Below are 20,516 nucleotides of genomic sequence, written 5' to 3' on the forward strand. Positions count from 1 at the left end.
ATACTGGTTTGTATGTTGACATTTACGCTCGAAGGAAATGTGGCATGGAACCAGACTGGTGATAGCTAGAATTACATCTGTATTACCATCTTAGCAAACTATGAATAGCACATGAATACCTTACTGGAAATAATGTGCTATTTTAGCAGTAGTGCTTTATATACTTGTGGGTGTATTTGGGGGTAGGGTGGAAGAAGTCTGTTAAATTTTACCAAATCAGTGGTTGTGTCTGTATTTGAAACTTTAGGCCCAAAGTGATAATGGCTAGTTAGCACTTTCCATGTTCTTCCCTTTTTCAGCTTAAATCAAGAGTAAATATTGCCATCCAATTTGTGATTTCACAGTAAAAATGGAAAAAACTGAACTTTGGTTAGCTTGGCAACTATAGCTATATCAGACCACAAACATTTCATTATTTATTAGCATGCTAACTAGCACAGATCAAATGGAAGATCCCAGCTGCGCTTTTGCACATTATGCGACCTCGTTCTCATGCTTATGAAAACCGCTTGGAGTTATTTTCCTACTCATTGTACTTTCTTTGAGGATTTAATGAAACATTGCCTAAAGCACATGTGAGAAATGAATTGCAGATACAGGAAGGATTACATCTAAGCGTAGCTGCAAGATATGGTGTGGTTTTAAAAACAGTGATTTATAGTGATAAGACATACTATACTGGATGCAGCACAACAAGGCCTAGAGATACTTTTAAAAAGAATGAAAAAGTATACTTTGATTGAATACTTTAGCCGTAAGCATCAGCAAAACTGTATTAGCATTATTAGCCACCATTATTAGTTTTCTTTGACACATGTCATAATCCTTGTCTGAAGCTGTATTTACTGTATACCCAGTCAGCTTTTGTCTGAGGTATAGCCTATAGGTTTAAATCATTTTCATGACGGATATGTCGGATTTGAGCTACAGTCTGCACAGTCGTGAAATATCAGACAGATCAGTGAGGAACAGCCCACCGTTTGATGAATGAGGAGTCGTCAACACTTGGCCATCATTCTTCTGTGTGAATCTTGGCTTGGTGGTACACTGAGTGAGAAGGAAAACAGCGAGGGGAGGAAGCTACCTTCTTTCCCTGGCCTTTCCTCCCTGCCGAGAAGACATTTAATTCACCGTAATTACTTTATTGACTCATTTGCGAGGCAGAATTGCTTCCAATCTGCCATCAATAAAACATACACTAGGATGAGAGATAGTAATGCCATAAGTGGATCCTCATACTCCTCAGAGAAAAGCAATGGGCTTTTTTCTTTTCTCTGTGGACAAAGCTGAATTTCCTCCTGCTAGACTTTCCCGTAACTAGACATGACCATGATTAATACAAGTAATTTAATGGTACTAAAGTGTATTTGGATGTCTAAGGAGCCACTGAATTTATGTATTTTGGGAATGTGTTTAAGGGTAATTTGCACACCATTTCCTGGTCGACTCATAAAGCCAAGTGGCAGCACGTTTTAGATTAGAACTCAATTAATGAGATAACATGTACATGACACTGCAGCTGTTGTAATTATAGGATCTAATGTACCATCTTGCAGCCAAGTCCAAACCAAAACATCCAGAGATGTCTGAAAACTCATTATAAAGCAACTTTGATTGGATGGAAGGGATGCATTTTATGGTTATTTCCACTCTCTCATCACTATCTCTCTCTCTCTCTTTTGCCCTGTGCAGGCGTGTGTGGGCAGCAGGCATTCAGGACGGAGCCGAGGAACGTGACCGTGAGGGCTGGAGCCACAGCTCTGCTGAAGTGTGAAGTGCTAAGGGCCTCAGGGACCGTGCAGTGGGTGAAGGATGGCCTGCTTTTGGGGCCACTCAGGTCTCTGCCCGGCCACCCACGCTACACCATGACTGGTGATGAGAACAGAGGTGAGAAGCAGGGAGAGATGGAGAGAGCAAACCGTGGCGAGTGCTAAACATATGCAGTGGAAAAATGGTTGTTTTATGCTAAAATACTGTTAATGCATAGTACATTCCTACATGGAAAACTATGGCATAGAAACTTAAATACTCGGATGTGGAACAACATACAGTTAAGACTATGATGAACATTGTATATTGTACTGTAATTCATCCCACTATCCAGTGTAACCTAGAGGTGGATGAGTTCCAGGCACATCTCCATTAATTAGCTTACTTGACCACGAAACTCAGAGTTTTGTAAAGTTGTTTTGTGATCAACATGAATTTGTATAAAACAATATAGGCTCATGTGATTCCTATTCTAAACACTATTAACTGCATTTCCATATAGAACATATACAGAAGATGTTTATACCACAGTGCTGCTGATTTCTTGATTCTGATTTGTCAAAAATTCACAGGCATGTGTGCTGATTGAAAACATATCTCGTAATTGATATGATGAAGTTTTAATTTATAATGGAGTCAAAAGATTGGTTTCTTTTACAAAAATAGAGCTTGTTTCCATTTGCACAGTAGGTAGATAATCATTGATTATAGTGAAGTGTTATATAGGCATGCTTCTGTTACCAGCCTCCAACATTAGGCTTTCTTCAGTTTTTTGACTGTTTTTAATGCTTTTCTTTTACTTTTTTGTGTATTATCTTATTGTGTTCAGTCAATTATTTTTATAGATACACACTATAAAGACTCACTGGCCACTGTAAGTATTGCATTCTGCCGTATCCCAAAGGTAACTGATCAGATTAATATCTGATGAATGTGGTGGCCTTTGTGGTACCCTGAATTCAGTGTCATGTTTGTGGATCCAACTTATAGTAATATGATGTATTCATTGTAACATGGAGTGTTACAGAGCTTAAAGTAGCCGTTGGAGCATTAATGGACTGTGGCCATAAAATGTCGGCACCAATGCTCAAGTAGGCTGTTACACCACCATCAGCTGCAGGAACTGTTAAAAGAAGTGAGGATGTCTCCACAATTTCATGTTGTTTATGGTGTATGGTTCTGCAGAAAACAAAACTTGTCAGAAAAGGCAACGATTTTCCAATCAGCAGTCCTTTTTAGTGAGCCTGTGCTCACTGTAGCCTCACTTTGATATTTTTAGCTGACATGAATGACCCTGTGTGATCTTCTACTTCATTCAGAAATGTTCGTCTGCACAACACCCTTGTTGTAACATGTTTCGCTTTTTTTTGCCATTCTGTCAGCCATTGCACCATTTTCAATAAACTCTAGAGACTTTTTGTGATAGGAGCTGTTTCAGCTGTTTCTAGTCCAGTCTGGTACCAACAATGATTTCATGGTCAAAGCCACTTAGATCACATTTCTTGTCATGTCCTTCTGTAGAGGCCTGCTCTGAATAACCACTTAATTTCTTGACAATGGCTGCATACTTCTGCATACTATACTGCATACGAAGTTCCTGCCACATGACTCTGTAATTTAGATTCTACCTGCAGAAATGCTGCTCGTTTGATGGTTTTTGTTTTACACACCATACTGTATAAACTCTAGAGAATGTTGTGTGTGAAAATCCCAGTTGGTAAGCAGTTTTTGAAATACTCAAATCAGCCCGTCTGGCATCAACAACACTATTGTAATAAAGTTTTGATTCTACAAATAACCAGTGGGAATTAATTTAGTAATAACGCAGGAAACCCTTACACACAATAACACCCAGTTAGTAAGAAGAGCCCTATTTACCTTTCTCAATGTTTTACCACTGTAAGACTAGCTTAGAAATTCTCCTGATATGTAGATGTCTTAATTTTACCATTATCAAGCAAATATTACATCTCAATATTACAACTCATGCATTGACTTGTAATACTATCTAATACTCTAATGGGATTCTCACAGTTAACTGTAGTTATACAAAGTAAACCAGAAATCAGTGTAATATAAAAATTATATGGTGTATTTAAAAAAAAGAATGAATTCATAACCAATTATACAAGTATTTGTTAAGTCAGCAAAAACATTGACATTTCACTCGGTACATTTTTCTTTGACACAATTCTAGTTGCCATTATTTAAGTCAGTCATTGACAGGATTCTCCATAATCCATTAACTTATCACCTTTCTGCCATCTGGAATCTAGTATTATTTTAAATAAGTACTATAATGAAAAATGCAAAATGAAAAAGAATTCATAGCATTCCAGCAACATTAAGAAGGAAAGCCTCCATAAAACATAATGCAGTTAAGCATTAGGATAGTCACATTCTCTAAGTACATTACTTTCAGTAATACTACTAACTATACTCATTAATATAATTACGCTCACAAGGTTAGAGTGGCACATCACCATCACATATATACCATACCTATGAAGCATTATAATATGATAATCAATATAAGCAAGGTAGTGTATCAATGTCTGTGTAGCATGCATAGTATAAATTTTCCTTGCTCTAAGCTGAAGCATTACAGCATATGATCAACAAATATCTTCATTACATACTCACAATCTCAGATTTTACCCTAGTCTTAGAAATATGTCAGTTGGTAAAGCTTCTCTCCATGACCGGCTCTTCCTCTTTCTGTCTCAGTGAGCTGTGGTGTGTGGCCTGTGGGCCAGTGCTCAGTAGCACAGGCCGTCTAGGCCACACACACCCTCCTGCTCCTTGTGCTTGCCTTACTCTCACACCTACCACATCTTCACCTCATTACAATGAAGAATCCTGTCTCTTTTTATCTGTTACTTCAACTCATCTCATGACCATATTTGAAGTGTTTTGTACTGTTTCACAGAATAAGGAAATATCCAAGACCACCTTCCCGTATTGGAAAGTGTTCATTGGCTGTTGAATCATCACAGAGAAACGCCTCTGCTCCTCCCTGAAGTCTTGGTCCATGTAAACCCATACATGATCATGTCCTTCCTTTTTTCCCCTTCTTAGGGTATAGCTCATAAACCACTCATGTTCATGTCCCTCGTTTCTCCTTTTTTCCATGACCATGACCTTTCTTTGTGTTGAGGCCAGATCCCAGCACAGGAGACAACGGCACAGGAATCATTATGATAATGGCAGGAGGAATAGGCTCCTCTCCATGTTCTAGTCCCACAAAGTTCTTTTTCTTGATCAGAACACGTCGCTTTGTTCTGAATACTGCTGGCAAAGCAACCTGCATATCTGCATCAGGGACATCCCTATGTAGAATACTATATATAGTATGTCCCTATGTAGAAAACTTTATATAGTGCATACCTATGCAGATAGTGCACCCCATGTTGAACACTAAATATAGGGTGTTCCTATGTAGAACACTGTATATATAATGCATGCCTGTGCAAATAGTGCAATCCCTATATAGAACACTATAATGTATATAGTGCACCCCTATGTAGAACACACACACACACACACACACACACATATATATATATATATATATATATATATATATATATATATATATATATATATATATATATATATATATTTAACACTATATAGCATCCCTATGCAGATAATGCACCCCTCTGTAGTACACAATATATAGTGTTTCTCTATGTACAGCATTCTATATAGTGTGTCACTATGCAATCTCTGTATAGAACACTATACTGTATATAGTGCACCCCTATGTAGAACACTATATATAGTCTTTCCCTATGCAGATTGTGCACCCCCATGTAGAACACTATATAGTGCGCTTGTATGTAGAGCACTATACATTATAGTGCACATCAACTGTATGTAGAACACTATATAGTGTCCTTGTATGTAGTGCACTATATAGTGTACTTGTATGAAGAACACTTTTGTGTTCTTATGAAATTTCCAGACTCCTTACAAAAGAAAACTCATTCCTCATTTAAATAATTATTTATTTTAACATTGAAAATTGACTTCAATAGGTGATAATGGATATTTTAGTAATACTTTCATGTACGTGTTCTGGAGTCATTTATGGGAACATGGAGACCCATGAACATTGTTTTTTCTTTGCAAACAGTTCTGGGAAGCACTAACAAAAAAGATTCTAATTTAAGCACTCGAGATCCGGTTTTGAGAAATGAGCAGCTCTTTTTTGGAGCGCGAGCTTGCACAAAAACCGTCGCTGAATCATTGCTATCCTTAGCAGCCATTAGGGTTAAATAAGGGGAAATTAAGTTTGTTGCTTGGAGGGTTACAACACTCAATACTCATGGTGCATGTAGCAGGTGTGGCAGGCAGCATCTATAAAAAGCCATCAGCAATTAAACCCAAGGCTAAATGAGGGCCATGGAACACATGTCTGTTCAGTAGAGACTGATGTGATTATGTTATTCTACTTTTTAAAATAGTGCTTACTGTCTTTATCTGATAGTTAAACAATGCGGATATTACTTCATAACAGATTTAACAGCATTGCTCATTGGTAAATGGTATTGTCATGAGGTATTATGAATGCACTTGAAAGATTTTAACTAATTTCACATAGCTATAGTGGTCTTCAACTTTGACAGACAGGCACACACACACACACTCACATGCACGCACACACCCTGATGAGAGCAAATGAACACGTGAAATGCTTCATGTCAGCCTTGCATGCTGGATGTCAGAGGCATAATTACTGGTCTCACATAAACACAAGCACACACTCCCCATCATCCTTGACACAAACATCATTGCAGCATTTACTAAGTGCAACTCCAAGAGAGTGGAAAATAATTAATAATTTTAAAGTGCCTTCTTCTCCTACTATGATAGCATTGATCCGAAAATTGCTACTGGTTGGTGTTAATTATCTTGCCAGCTTGGTTGACACCTCCTTTTTCCCTGCTGCAGTGGGTTGTCATACTAAGATACTATTTTCTGCATGTTAGTTTTCGTCTGAAGGGAAAGAGAAAAAAAAATGTTCAAGGCTCAAACAGCATGCCTAGAGTTTGTAGAGGAGCCATTAATCGTCACAGAGCCAGAGCTGAGTGAACTAACCCCTTGGCGGCACAATATTCATCTTGTAAATAATATATGGATCTCGCACCGAAAAAAATGGGACAACATCAAATAGAATAAAATCTTCCTTTAGTGGCAATAATTGCTCATATTAAACGAACATCCCGTACAAATTCAGTAATGCATATTAGGAGATGCTATTTGACAAAAGCTCTAGAAGGATTCCTATAATTCTAAAAAGCAAGGAATAAACACTCTGCAGTGTGCAGTTATCAAAAAATAATCAACAATGGTGTGGCCTGACAGGAAGCAGCGTTACTGTTACCACTCAAATTATTTTCCAATAACAGCATGTTCTGAAGTGTTTTATTCCTCTTATACCACAACAATTTGCTAGTAATTGCCATTATTAATTTTATTCCTGTTATCATCCATCTTACAAGTCCTCGTGAATGATTATTACTATAGAAATGATAACGGATTTGAATAAGCATGATAATATAAACCAGCATGCCCCAAAGTGTTTTATTCCCCTTATACCACAACAATTTGCCAATACTTACAATTTTTAATTTATTAATGTATGATGTGTCATACTTTTTGTCCATTCATGGTTACATTTAATATTGTGGAACCTCCATTAATAACTTGATAACTTCCTGTTATCAATTTAATTGTGGCAGATATAAACAGTCATTCCTTCACCAGCCTCTCTTTTATTCTCTCTTGAAGTTAATAAGATGGAAAAAAAAATACATAGCTCATCATGAACCCAAGAAAGTCCTCTGTCCTGAAGACTTCCCATGGCAGAAAACTTTCTAACTGTTACAAAAAGCTGGCACTGGAGACTCCTTCCATGAATGTTAAATAAGCATCCTCTTACAGAAAAGTTCACCATATCAATGATTATTCATCTTTGTTGAACAGCAACTCATTTGGTTCTTTTTAGATCTTTTTATTATTAACCTTAGATCATCTGGCGCATTCGCCATACAAGTCTTTCTAACCAATCGGATTCAAGAATTCAAACAGCTCTGTGGTATAGCAGCTTATTTCTAAGCTTTAATCTTAAATTTAAATTACTATTTAATGACATTCTCACCAGGTATTTTGTGGGAAAAAAAATTACCCTGCACCTCTCTCTCACTCTCCTGAAGGGCAATACCATCTCCAGATTGAAGACGTGCGCCTGGAAGATGACTCCTCCTACGAATGCCAGGTGGGCCGTTCCGAAACCAGTCATCCCATCGTCTCACGCACTGTGTGGATCAATGTGCAAAGTAAGCAGAAGCAGAGCTCTCACTCTGTGGAAGGGGGTTATACTTGAGAAGCAACGGTCATCCTTAGCAATAGGATGACAGATAGCTCAGCCTGGACCACTAATGGCTCTGCACATATCGAAAAAGGTGACACACAGCACCAGACCTGGGCTTATCACTTTCCTTCGCAGCTACATTTGGGATCCTAATGAGGCATGGTGTGCGAGTGTCTGCAGGATGGAGTCTCAGCAATGGGACTCTGTATGTGTGTGTGTGTGTGTGTGTGTGTATACTGTGTGTTGGGCCAAAAGGAAGTGCTGATTAAGAACCCATGGATTTCACACTTGTTCAGTTTGCACTCTTGTCAAATCACTTGTATATTGTGTATATAATGATATTGCAGCCTATTTAGCAATACTCACTACATTATATGGGTTTTGTCAGGCTACATAGGCCAGTGATCAATTTTTAGCTGTCAGCATGGAAGTGCAATGAAGGAGGGCTGCACACACGTTCTTCCTGAACTGGTATTTCATAGAAGCCATTTGTCGATGAAGGATGCCATAACATTTTGAACACTGCAGATCATCCAGGCTCAGAATAGAACAGAATCAGTATTGGCAAGTTTATTGCTGAACAGAAACTTTTTTTCTTCTTTATATATCCTGATGTGCTTGCTCATACATAAATGGAAGCAAAGGGACAGAGCGCAGGAGCAGTTACGGGTTAAAGAAACAGTCCACTCTGAACAACTTGGACATTAATCTTTATAATTAATATCATATTCAATGGCAATATTCAATTCAAGATTTAATTTGAGTTGAGTATAAACCTCTTTCATTGACATTGGACTCTTTGGTCCATTTTCCTTTACTACATTACCCACAATGCTGTCAACTACCTGCTGATAAGTGGCACCAAGTAGGAATTATCCCGTACTTCATCTCTACCCAAACAGAGCGATGCAGCGGTGCTTAAGCTTTGATGCTAATACTGCGATTAGTATCTTCAGGTTTGCCATTGTGAAGATTGCTAACTAGCCAAGCTGAATCTCTATAAAACCGTCATATGCTGCATTGCATTCTGGAACTTTGAGTCCTACTTTGAGACTTGCTTTCTCCACTACTGCATATCTACATTAGATTTCTCATTAATATGACACTGAACATACCTGGAAAATGGTGAGTGAGAAAAGAAACTCTTGCTATTTTGTTTTAGGAAATAACAGCAAACCTTGAACATTATTACCTACGTTTGAGATTGTTGAATTTGTCAACTGTGACATCAGCATGGCAAGCAATTGCTCACGTCTCACAGGAATAACAAATGCACCAACAAACAAACTAGCACCAGAATCTCAAAACATCCCACAAATACTACAATTAAATTAATTTTATGTGTTGATGAGCTTTTCTTTTAATTGGCTTGCTCAAGGACCAGTCATGGCAGGATCTGTTTATGGTATTACTCCCATCAGCCTTTCACAGCCCAGGGATTCAATCTCAAAGAATCAAGTGACAGTGCAAATGTAGGTTCCCATTATGAGAAATTATGCAGTCTAGATTCCGACATTAGAGATATTTGCAAGAGTCAGCACAGTTGGAGTGCAATGGCTAAGCATCACCCTGGGCAAACCACCTTCCTGATCACGGTATATTACTTTGTGCCTCATTGGCCTGAGCATGTTCCTGTATTATACTTTCATGCCCCAACGATTGCAAAGCCATAAAAAAATTTTCATTGAAAAAAAAAAAAACAGATTATGTTTATTTGTAGCTGTATCTTTCATTTTCATACTATATTCCATATTCACTACTAATATAATATTCACTTTATATTTTCTTCGCTTTCCATTTGTTTGCACTTGTTAGCTTCTCATTTTAGTTAAAACCACAGCCATGCTTTAAAGTTGCAGTGTATAGTTTTTATAATCATTTGTTGACCTCTGACTGGCAATATTGCTGTGCCATAGATATTCCAGTTATTTTATTTTTTTTTCCCAGCCCAGAAATAGGCCCGAAAAGGTGACTTCCAAGACATATGTAGCATTAACAGAGGCAATAGGATTGGATGAGCAAAAGGAAAAACTTGTCATTTAAAAAAAAAAAAAAAAAAATATATATATATATATATATATATATATATATATATATATATATATATATATATATATATATATATATATAATTACAAGTGACCTCATTTAAAATGATAACATGCTCTTTTAAAATAAAGTTAGCATCTCTGTGAACAAACTCAGAAATACAAACTGTAACTAAATGTCCATAATAAAAATATACTGCATGTTGAATAGAGTATTGTATAACCAATTAACAGTCTACTTTGAACTGTGGCTAACTGACTCACTCAGCTAACTGATGCTTCAGCTGCAAGTGGGTCACTCATCCCTGCCCTTACGCACCTAAGCCGCACTTTACTCTGCCGATTTTTCGTGCTGAGCCATGCATTTCCATGTAATTGGCGAGGAAGAACATTGCACTCTTTGCACCCTTGTGTGAAGTAAGAACACAATTTAAATAAATCAGAATGCGTGGAAAGATTCCTTAAGTTTGTGTGTCTGAGTTTTGAGTTTATGTGGAGAGATTAGCTAGCTACACAAAGCAGCAGTTTTCCTCAAATTCTTCATTCATTTGGATTAAACCCTTTGAGTCTCAGGCGATTGAAAAAAAATGGAAACATGCTAATACATGAATGACTTGTGCGCATGGCAACTGAGTTGCCAAGTACATTGCTTACATCAATGGAGGGAAAGAAGAATGCAGTCATCTATCCAGCAAATGTGCTGTTAGGCAGTCTTGCTGTAAAATCAGTCTGCAGTGGCTGTAAACCCATCTGATGAGTCATCAACTCAGCAGGAATTGTACCTCCTCTCATGATTTTAACTATACCTACCTCATTTTATTGGATATGAGTTGACCACAGGTCCCATTAGCAGAATATTATTTGTTCATTCATCTTCAGTAACTGCTTTATCCTGGTCAGGGTCACGGTGGAACCAGAGAACACTGGGTGTGAAGCGGGAATAAAGCAATTTAATGTAGCTGATCCACCAACTAGCATGGGTTAGGGAGGTGGGAGGAAATTGGAGGACCTGGCGAAAACCTATACAGACATGTAGAGAATGTGAAAATCCACACATACAGTAACCCAGGATTTCTCACAACTTCTAATGTGCTTTTAGTGCATTGGCCCTATTCTTACTTGCTCTTAATTGCTCAATAGTGTCTTAGTGGAAATAAAAACATGAACTTCGAACAGAATTAGAGCTTACAGATTTAGAGCTAGAAATAGAGCTTTTATCGATTTGCATCAACAATGAAAAAGCGGTTTAATATTTATATGAATATGACCTATGGCTATCTTTTAAGGTCAGTCATTTAATTTATGCTGTTGGACAATGTACACTTGCCATTTTTTTAGTACATCTACCCTATAGCAAGACACATTGGCCATTTTAAAAGGTAACTCCAACATAAAGGTTAGATTGTAGGTATACAATCCCAACTGTTTCTATGCTCAATGAGTCAGCCCTGCTGTAAACCTCCAACATGTCATTACCATGTCAGTGTCCTTGCTCTGATTAGAATAGTCCACCATCCAATTAATATCTGCTCTGTAGTAATCCTGTGGTTGTCTTTTTATATTAATGCATGCAGACCTGAAGGTGGCTGACAAACTGTTAATAAACTGGTAACTCATGTTATATTCATGAAATTCACTCAAGAAATGAATTCATGAAAATTACTTGGTATGTTTTGGATTATCATGGTATTTGTAGAACGCATCTGACATTGTACCAAAGAAAATAGCATGGTACTTACCATCATGGTACCACGGTGTTTGTTTGGGGAGAAAATGTTCAAGCCTCTTAATTAGATTCTACATGCAACCTTTTTTGATCCAGTTAACCAGTTACCCAATCATTCAATCATGTGTAATCACTCTTTACAACCGTGGTGAGCAGAAAAGCATCTCAGCATGCACAAAAGATCAAGATTGAGGTGGATGGGCTACAACAGCAGAAGACCACATCAGTGGTGTTAATATAACAATGGTGTTATATTAACTATAGATGTTTAATGACTAATAACACTAAAGAAAATGTTAACAATTAGTTACACAGTTAAGCTGCAACTTAAATGTAGTTGTAAATGTATTACGTCAGACATTACTTATTCATTTCATGGAATTCTGGTCTGATGAATAATATGCAGGGGTGGCTGCTTTAAATAAACTAGCAGGGCTAAACTCACCCAGTCTTTTAAAAAATGATACAAGTTTTCATTTTTCTTTTTAATTCACATTATTATCAGATTATCTGATGGTAACAAGGGTGGATTGTTTTGGAATTTTGTGGAACCAAGCACAACAGCACCACCAATGACCATAAGAAAAAACAAATAAACAAAACAAAAAAAAAAACAGAATAGTAAGAAGTAGAAGCTGGGGCTGATTTCTTTCTAACCCACAGTGTAGATTCACTTGACACACCCTCTAGATTTGATCTCCATTTTGGCTGATATTTTTCAACCTCCTTGCTGACACATTTGTAATATCTTAGCAGGGATTGAGAAGTTTGCTTCGATTAACCAAATCTGGTGTTCAGAGGGAACATGGCATGAATCCAGTAGAGCATTATATTACAGACTCAGAACACTTTAAAAAATTTAGAAATAACAAATCTGTCTTCAAGTGTATGTGTAATACTTTGACCCACATCATTCTTATTACGATATTAATGAGACCTCGTGATTATGAAGCATTGCTCAATAAAGCTATTGATAGATGTTAGATTTTATGCCGCACATCGTATAATATGACCAGCTGTCACTGGGAATATCATCAAAATAAGAGAGGAGGCAGATGTCTCCGATTCCAGCGCAAACATGTTCTCTCTAGGCAAGTGTCTTCTGCGTGGGCAGTGAAGACACATTAAATAGTTCACAATTACAACACTCTGCCTGTTGAATATTTCAGTATTTTGTTTAATCAATTACTAACACATGCCTGCTGCCAAACTGAGGTCAGGGACGTGCTAAATCTTAACTCTGACCAACACAGAGAATTCACAAGCAGCAGCCTGGCATCAGACCATACAATTTCACCCTGAAGAAAAGACACATGTGCAAATATTCTCTCTCTCTCTCTCTCTCTCTCTCTCTCTCTCATTTCTCTTCCCGGTGTCTCTCACTCCCCCTCCCTCTCTCGCTGCTGCAATGGGAGCCGACCCATATGGCTCAGGCAGGGGGCATTGAAAGCCTGTTTTCTTCTTCTGTCATCCACCATTCACCTCTTGCTTCATCTGCTCAGCTAGAGACTGGAACAAGTGTGTGTTTGAAAGGAGGGTGCATGGGGGAAGGTTGCTGTGACGACACTGGTGGCTTTCTTTCTTTTTAGCCTGGGAATGGAGCAGGTTTTACTGACAACAGTAAGAGAGTAAAGGATGAACAGAATCTTTCTCATGCATGCACCTGCACCAGCAGTACAGCTTACACGTTTATCACTCTTCACTGACACATTTGCAAGAATGTGTGTGAAGACATGCTTTCATCACACGCCTTTGCCAACTGAAATTCACAAGTCGTTCCCTAAAATAGTTGCTATATATCTCTCAGGCGATAACAAATCCAAATACAGAGCAGCCGTCACAAATTCTCATGCTTCATTAAAATGATTATACTTTTTTTTCTCTCTGCTTTTTCTTTATGTTTTTAATTAAACTCAATTTAACCAGTACATTTCTTCAAGTTTTTTATATGCTTTATTTCAGTCGTTAACTTATAGGCTGGTATCTGGTATCTATAAAGCTGGTATCTATCTGGCAAGACAACCCAGATAAAACTAGGATTGGAGTTGGAGTGTATGGAGTTTGGTCTGTATGAGTCTGCAGTTCTATTAAATATTACTTTTATATGTGTGATGGCCTGGGAAAACCCTTCTCATGGTGAAATCTTGACATTATTTACTATATATAATTTTGCAAACTACAGACTTCCCCGAATTGCAATATCTTGCTCTTTTGCATGCATCTCAACCACAATTTGAAACCACAAGTATTTAATAAAGCAATATAGTCCATGTGATTACCGTGTGGACGTCATGAATAGTGGGAGTCGTGAATTACAGTCCTGAGAAATGTTTTTAAACATTAAATACAGCTTGTACAGAGACTTGTATAGCTTTGAACTAAAATGGGCCTTGTATTTTCTTCCTAATGTGGTTTGAGTAATTGTATATATCAATATTATATCTATTAAATATGTATTGGTTTCATTTTTTACTGTGGGTATAAAACTCATTACATTATCAAGATGCATGAAATGACCAGCTACAAATATGATACCGTGTCATATATCACTACTGATCTAAAAAAAATCAAACCATTGTTAATTATTTGGATCTTTTTAGAGACTAAGTTTAAACAGCTTAGCTCATTTAATTTTTAATAATGAGATATGTTTACTGACATATGTCAGTAGTTCTCTTACATCTATTATATCTGTAGGTGGCTGTGCCAAAAGTGCCTCACACAGATGAGGATTTGATTATATTACACATATATTATATACCACCGACTACCATATCAACTGTTGCGGGAGCCAATTTGCACAGCCGAATATTATGCTGCAAAACAGAATAATACCAATATTGAGGCAGCACTCGGTTTTATCCATTTGTGCTGATTTCCCAGTTGTTTTGCACCATAATTTCCTGTTCTCCACACCACCGTTCCTTTCAGACTTGGGCATGGCCGCGCCTGCTTTAAATCTACCTTCGCAAATCTAATACAAACGGCATAATGTCTTTAGTGAGGGGAGTGGGGAGGCAAGAAAAGGGAGAGAAACGGAGAGTAAAGGATGAGGCAGGACCTTAATTGGATTCCCCGTGTCCATGTGATATGTTTTATAATGGGCTAATTCAAGATGAATCACCCCGTGCAGGCTAGCGGCTAAGAGCAAGGCCACTGCATCAATAGCCAGCTCCACAGGCGCTACGCAGAGGCGTCGTGAAAAGGAGTGGGTTTGGTCAGAACCATTTAACAAAGTGCGTCGTTAGCCCTGTGTGTGTGTTTTTTTTTCCTCGTCACTGATATGCTACTGCAGCAGCCACTAGATCAAGTGAGCCATCATAATTCAAAACAGCACAGCCTCAACTTGTACACAGCTTAAATTAGCCATGCTAGCAACAGCCAGTGCAGAGTTCATTAGCCTCTTTACAGTCTCAGGGTGGCTCTTTATCAGGTTCTTATGCCTGCTTCCTATAAAATAGTACCACACCAAATTCATGTTCCCAAGTTGCATGTTGCTTTCTTGGCCTTCAGGTTGCTGCTTAGCAATCATTATTAAGCTTTCAGCTATTTAGCAGGTGCACAACGGTATTTCCTGTGGATATACCTTAAAATTAAAGCTCCAGAAATGGCCAGATAAAATATCAGTTAAACACAGTTACTGTAACCAAGACACTAACATGTTATTTTGTTAGGTTAGATGTTGGATAGTTGCTAAAATACCTAAAATAAACCATGTGTAGTAACCACTAGTTTTTTGCCAAACCATCCAAATCTTTGTTTCCTTGAAACTGGTGCTAGCATACAGCTGGTGCTTTGCAGAATATTTAAGTAAGACTAATGTTTAACACCACTTTAACCACATGGTTAGCTATGCTTTATCAATTTAACTAGACTCACTAGACTAGCTTGAACTTAGTGATCTAGCATTCTCAATTTTACTCTTATCCTTAAAATTATCATGTCTTAGGCCAACCAGATTAACTAAAAAAAAAAAAAAAAAAAAAAAAAAAAAAAAAAAATCTGGTTGTGATTTTTCTGAAGATTGACCTACAAAAAGAATGGGTAGCAAATTAGAAATGAAAAATATCACAAAGTCCATTAAAAGTTATGTGTATTCGTACTGCTTTGGACCCCCGGGAGCAACCACCTTCAATCCACCTTGGCATAGATTCTCTGGAGTGATGAACACCATTCTTCCAAAGATATTCCGTCAGTTGGTGTTTTGATGATAGTGATGAAGATCGCTGTCTAACACATCACTCCAAAAATCTCCCCTGGTTGTATAATTGGGTTGAGATCTGGTGACTCTGACGGCCATCACATATATTTTACATCAGTTTGATACATAGTGCCCTGTGTGTGGGGGCGGAGTCATCCTTGAAGCCATCACTCCCATCAAGATAGAAATGTTTCATCATAGGATATAGGTGATCAGTCTAAAGAACTTTGTATTGATTTGCAGTGACACTTCCCTCGAAGGGGAAAGTTGACCTAAACCATGCCAGCAAAATAAAATTGCTGCCTACAGAGCCACAAGGTTTTTCATCCCTCTGTAGCAATAGTAACTGAGCATCATCAGTGTTTATGATTAGTCAATTTAACTCCTAACACTTTGCTATAGAAGTGGCAAAATTATTTTAGGTAACGGGCCACGTTATACTTTGTATATTCACAAATATTGAAGTGAAGGGGGGATTATTTACCAATAATTATTTGCCAAAAAAAGAAATGTTGTGATTACATAAGTATTTACCCCCTGTTGATGTGAAACCCCTAAATTAGTTCTTTTGGAAAGAGACATGATTACAGCTTTGGCTTTTTAGCTTACTAATGAAATACATGATTACCATATTTTGTCAGTAGCTGAATGTTGTTTTTTTTTTTTGCTATGTTTTGCCCCCTAGTGGAATAACAGAGACTAGCTCTTTTTTGGAATTCAATTATGGTCCGTAAGACAATTTTAATTGGGAACATGACCTATATATTCATTTGTGGGCTAAATTAGATCCTTTATCAGCCTGGTCTCGGCCTGCAGACTGTATGCTTGATACCCCAGCTTTACGATAAGGTTCACAAATAAACAATATATCAATACTTAACTAATACTTTTATAATGCTCAATTAACATATGCACTAATCCTTAGTGCCTCACAAAATTATGAAGTTTATGCATTAACTGAGTCATATATGAATAGCCATTAATAATGGCCATAGTTAATTACATCTTGTTAACTCATTTTGTTAATTTACAGTATATCATTACTTACACTGCATTAATAAAGATCATTTACATTATGAAAAGTGGAAACAATCTAGTTAACTTAAATTATAGGGTATAACCTATAACCTCGACCTTTCTGAATATTTGTTTTCCAGCAATTTGAATCCTAAAGTAAACCCTAACATAGGATATACAGTAAGGACCAAAAGTCTGAGAGGCACAGAAAATCTGGGCTTTTTTTAATTTAAAACTGGAAATAAACAGAAAGTTTTAGAAATTAAAAAAAAAAAAAGAATGAAAGCTCAAATCTTGAATATTCAAAATTCTGCAGTACTTCTCTATTTAAATTTGTCATACTGATCATGCTAAGTCCTTTGTGCAAAAGGTCAGACTTTCCTTGAGTCTTATCTCTTCCTTTGAAGCATGTGTTCAGACAACACTCTGAAAGATTTCTATCAAGGATCGTCAGGTTTTACACTGACTTGTGGAGTCCATACAAAGAATTTCATTGTTCAGGGAAACCTATAGTTTATAATACAGTGTTCTAAATTCATACACAATTCTAAATTAGGTCTTAACAACTACTTTTATTATATGCCATAATCCTATAATCTACTGTGAGGTCATTTAATGACACCACACCAGTAAAATGGTTTGGGTTGGATCATGTGATCTCAAAGCAATATGTTATTGGTGTTGAATGGTGTTAAATGTTAACCTACATTGTGTACAAAAACTCTATTTAAAAGTCAAGATATAAATAAACAATAGTTAAGAAGATGTTAATATTTAACTATTACAATTATGTCTTTTGGCTATATTCTAGTATGGCTGTTAATGTATATGCCTCATTATTTCGTGATGCAATACCATTCTGAAATAATCCTGAAAATAATTGATACTTGAATGTGTCTTCGCAACTAGATATGTCTTCTATGAAAGAGTTTATTACAGACTGGAAAGTATCAGGAGCTTTACGAGTTTGCCCTGCATTAATCCTGGAATCTAGTTGAATCTTATCGGCCTAAACAGAGTCATGCTACCCCAATGCCAGACTTGTTTGTTCTAGTTCTGCTGGAGCATCTTTACATAAACCTCCTTTACTCTATTTTGCTGGTTATTTCAGACTGAATGTGACAGCGCCAGAGGCCCAGCTGCTGCATTCAGACACTTAATTCCCGCCAGTTTTGTATCTGTGCATTAGCCGTAGTAGACGGCGGAGATGTTCAATCATTTATCAGTTGTCAGACGGACTTAGTCAATTCAGCTTCTTGTTCCCTTGAATAAAAATGTTTGTTCTTACACAGTGCTTGAAGAAATGTGGGGAATGAGAGAATGAAGAAAGAGAGACGATATTGCTATCAGTCGTCTGCTCTCAACCACACCTGCTCCTCTTTCATTCTTGGAAAAGTGATGAGAGGAGAGCTGCAGAGAGAAGGACAAGAGTAGAGAGAAAAAGAAGAGGAGATAAGATGAAACCGGCGGGGAGGAGAGCGGGAATGAGCAAAAAGGAGAGGACAAAGGGGCGGACGAAAGGGACTGCTTCAATAGCTTTCAGCTTCAAAGCCTGCACCTGAGCCCCCCCATGATGGCTATGTTGGTGTGCATGCTTGTATGTATCTGTGTGTGTGTGTGTGTGTGTGTGTGTGTGTGTGTGTGTGTGTGTGTGTGTGTAGGTGGGCATGTGGTTCACTGTTTGTGGGAATGAGAGTTGACAGGAAGACTTGGATGCTCCCCATGAAGACAAGAGTTTTTTTTTTTCATTGGGAATTTTTAAAAAAATCCAGAATAGCCAAAATGATTGCTTTTGGGTGCTACAGTTAAGGTTTCTTTTAGTGGGCTTAGAATTACTATTAGACTTACTGAAATGAGGGATAATTGTATTTTGGGTATGTGTACTATATATATATATATATATATATATATATATTTTTTTTTTTTTTTAAGGATTAGGGTTACTGAGATTAAAGGTAAAGTTACTGAGGATAAAGTTAGAGTGACTGAAGTTAGGGTTAGAGTTACTGAAGGTAGAGTTACTGAAGTTAAAGTTAGAGATAGTGAAGGTAGGTTTAGAGTTATTGAGGTTAAAGTTAGACTTACTTAGGTTAAGGTTAGAGATACTGAAATTAGGGTTAAGGTTAGAGATACTGAAATTAGGGTTAAGGTTAGAGATACTGAGATTAAGGTAAGACATACCAAGGTTAAGGTTAGAGTGACTGAAGTTAGGGTTACAGTTACTGAGGTTAAGGTTAGAGTTACTGAAATTAGGGTTATAGTTAGAGTTATTGAGGTTAAAGTTAGAGATACTGATGTTAAGGATAAAGTTACTGAATTTAGGGTTAGAGTTAGGGCTAGATTTACTGAGGTTAATGTTAGAGTTACTGCGGTTAAAGTTAAAGTTACTGAAGGTAGATTTAGAGTCACTGAGGTTAAAGTTAGAGTGGCTGAAGTTAGGGTTAGAGTTGCTAAGGTTAAAGTTAGAGTTACTGAGGTTAAAGTTAGAGTGGCTGAAGTTAGGGTTAGAGTTATTGAGGTTAAGGTTAAAGATATTGAGGTTAAAGTTAGAGTTACTGAAGTTAGTGTTAGAGTTACTGAACCCAACTCAGGCCAAATTACATATTTTGTTGATTTTTGAAGGGAAAAGAATCAAGCACAACCTCTATTTTTTAAATAAATATTTTCATCAAATATTAATGCTACTTTATATTTGACTAAAAATAGAAAAATTGTACCCTACTAAGTTACACAGTAACAGACAGTAACATTAACATCTTTGGCAGATATCAGCACTTGCTAGGGGTTTTCTATTCTTGTTCAGTGAATTTTCACCTACTCTTCCTTGTAGAATGCTTCTAGTTGTGAGATATTCTTGGACTGTCTTGGATACACAGCATGTTTAAGATCTACCTTAACATTTCCAGTGATGTTTGATTCAGGGGACTGTCATTTGGGGGTTTTGCTTGGCCTTTCTGGCCAGCATATGATCCAGATCCTGCCTTGACTTCCACAGTTCCCCTTAACTGCCATTTATTAACAACATTTTCTGACAGTGGAAATTTAAGTTGGAGGTGCTTTGATATCTTTTTATAGTCTTCATCTGCTTGTAGGCATCAACTAGCTTCATTTTCAGATGCTCATTTAGGAGAATTTATGCTATATTTGGAGCATTTATGCTCTACTGCCTGTCTTTGTATGCACCCCCACTGTTTCCCATACCCCCTCCCTGCATGCAGCTTATTCCTGTTGCACTTTATTTATGTCCTGTCAGCACTGTGCATTTCATACATGTATGTTGCCCCTTGGATCCAGGAGAAACGTTATTTCTTCTGCACAGTGTATATGGCTGTGATGACACTAAAGGTCTACTTGAACCTGAACTTGAGTTAGCTGC

General features: G+C 37.3%; 1 protein-coding gene across 1 annotated transcript in view; it reads left to right on the forward strand.

The window, feature by feature from the left end:
• nphs1 (NPHS1 adhesion molecule, nephrin) overlaps nucleotides 1-20,516 on the forward strand; it is a 121,794-nt gene that overhangs the window by 13,538 nt on the left and 87,740 nt on the right. Inside the window, 2 exon segments of the mRNA XM_026934929.3 lie at nucleotides 1,693-1,887; nucleotides 7,992-8,114. Of these exon segments, the coding sequence (XP_026790730.3) occupies nucleotides 1,693-1,887; nucleotides 7,992-8,114 (318 nt within the window).

Source organism: Pangasianodon hypophthalmus, chromosome 14, assembly GCF_027358585.1.
Source record: "Pangasianodon hypophthalmus isolate fPanHyp1 chromosome 14, fPanHyp1.pri, whole genome shotgun sequence".
NCBI classification, from domain to species: domain Eukaryota; kingdom Metazoa; phylum Chordata; class Actinopteri; order Siluriformes; family Pangasiidae; genus Pangasianodon; species Pangasianodon hypophthalmus.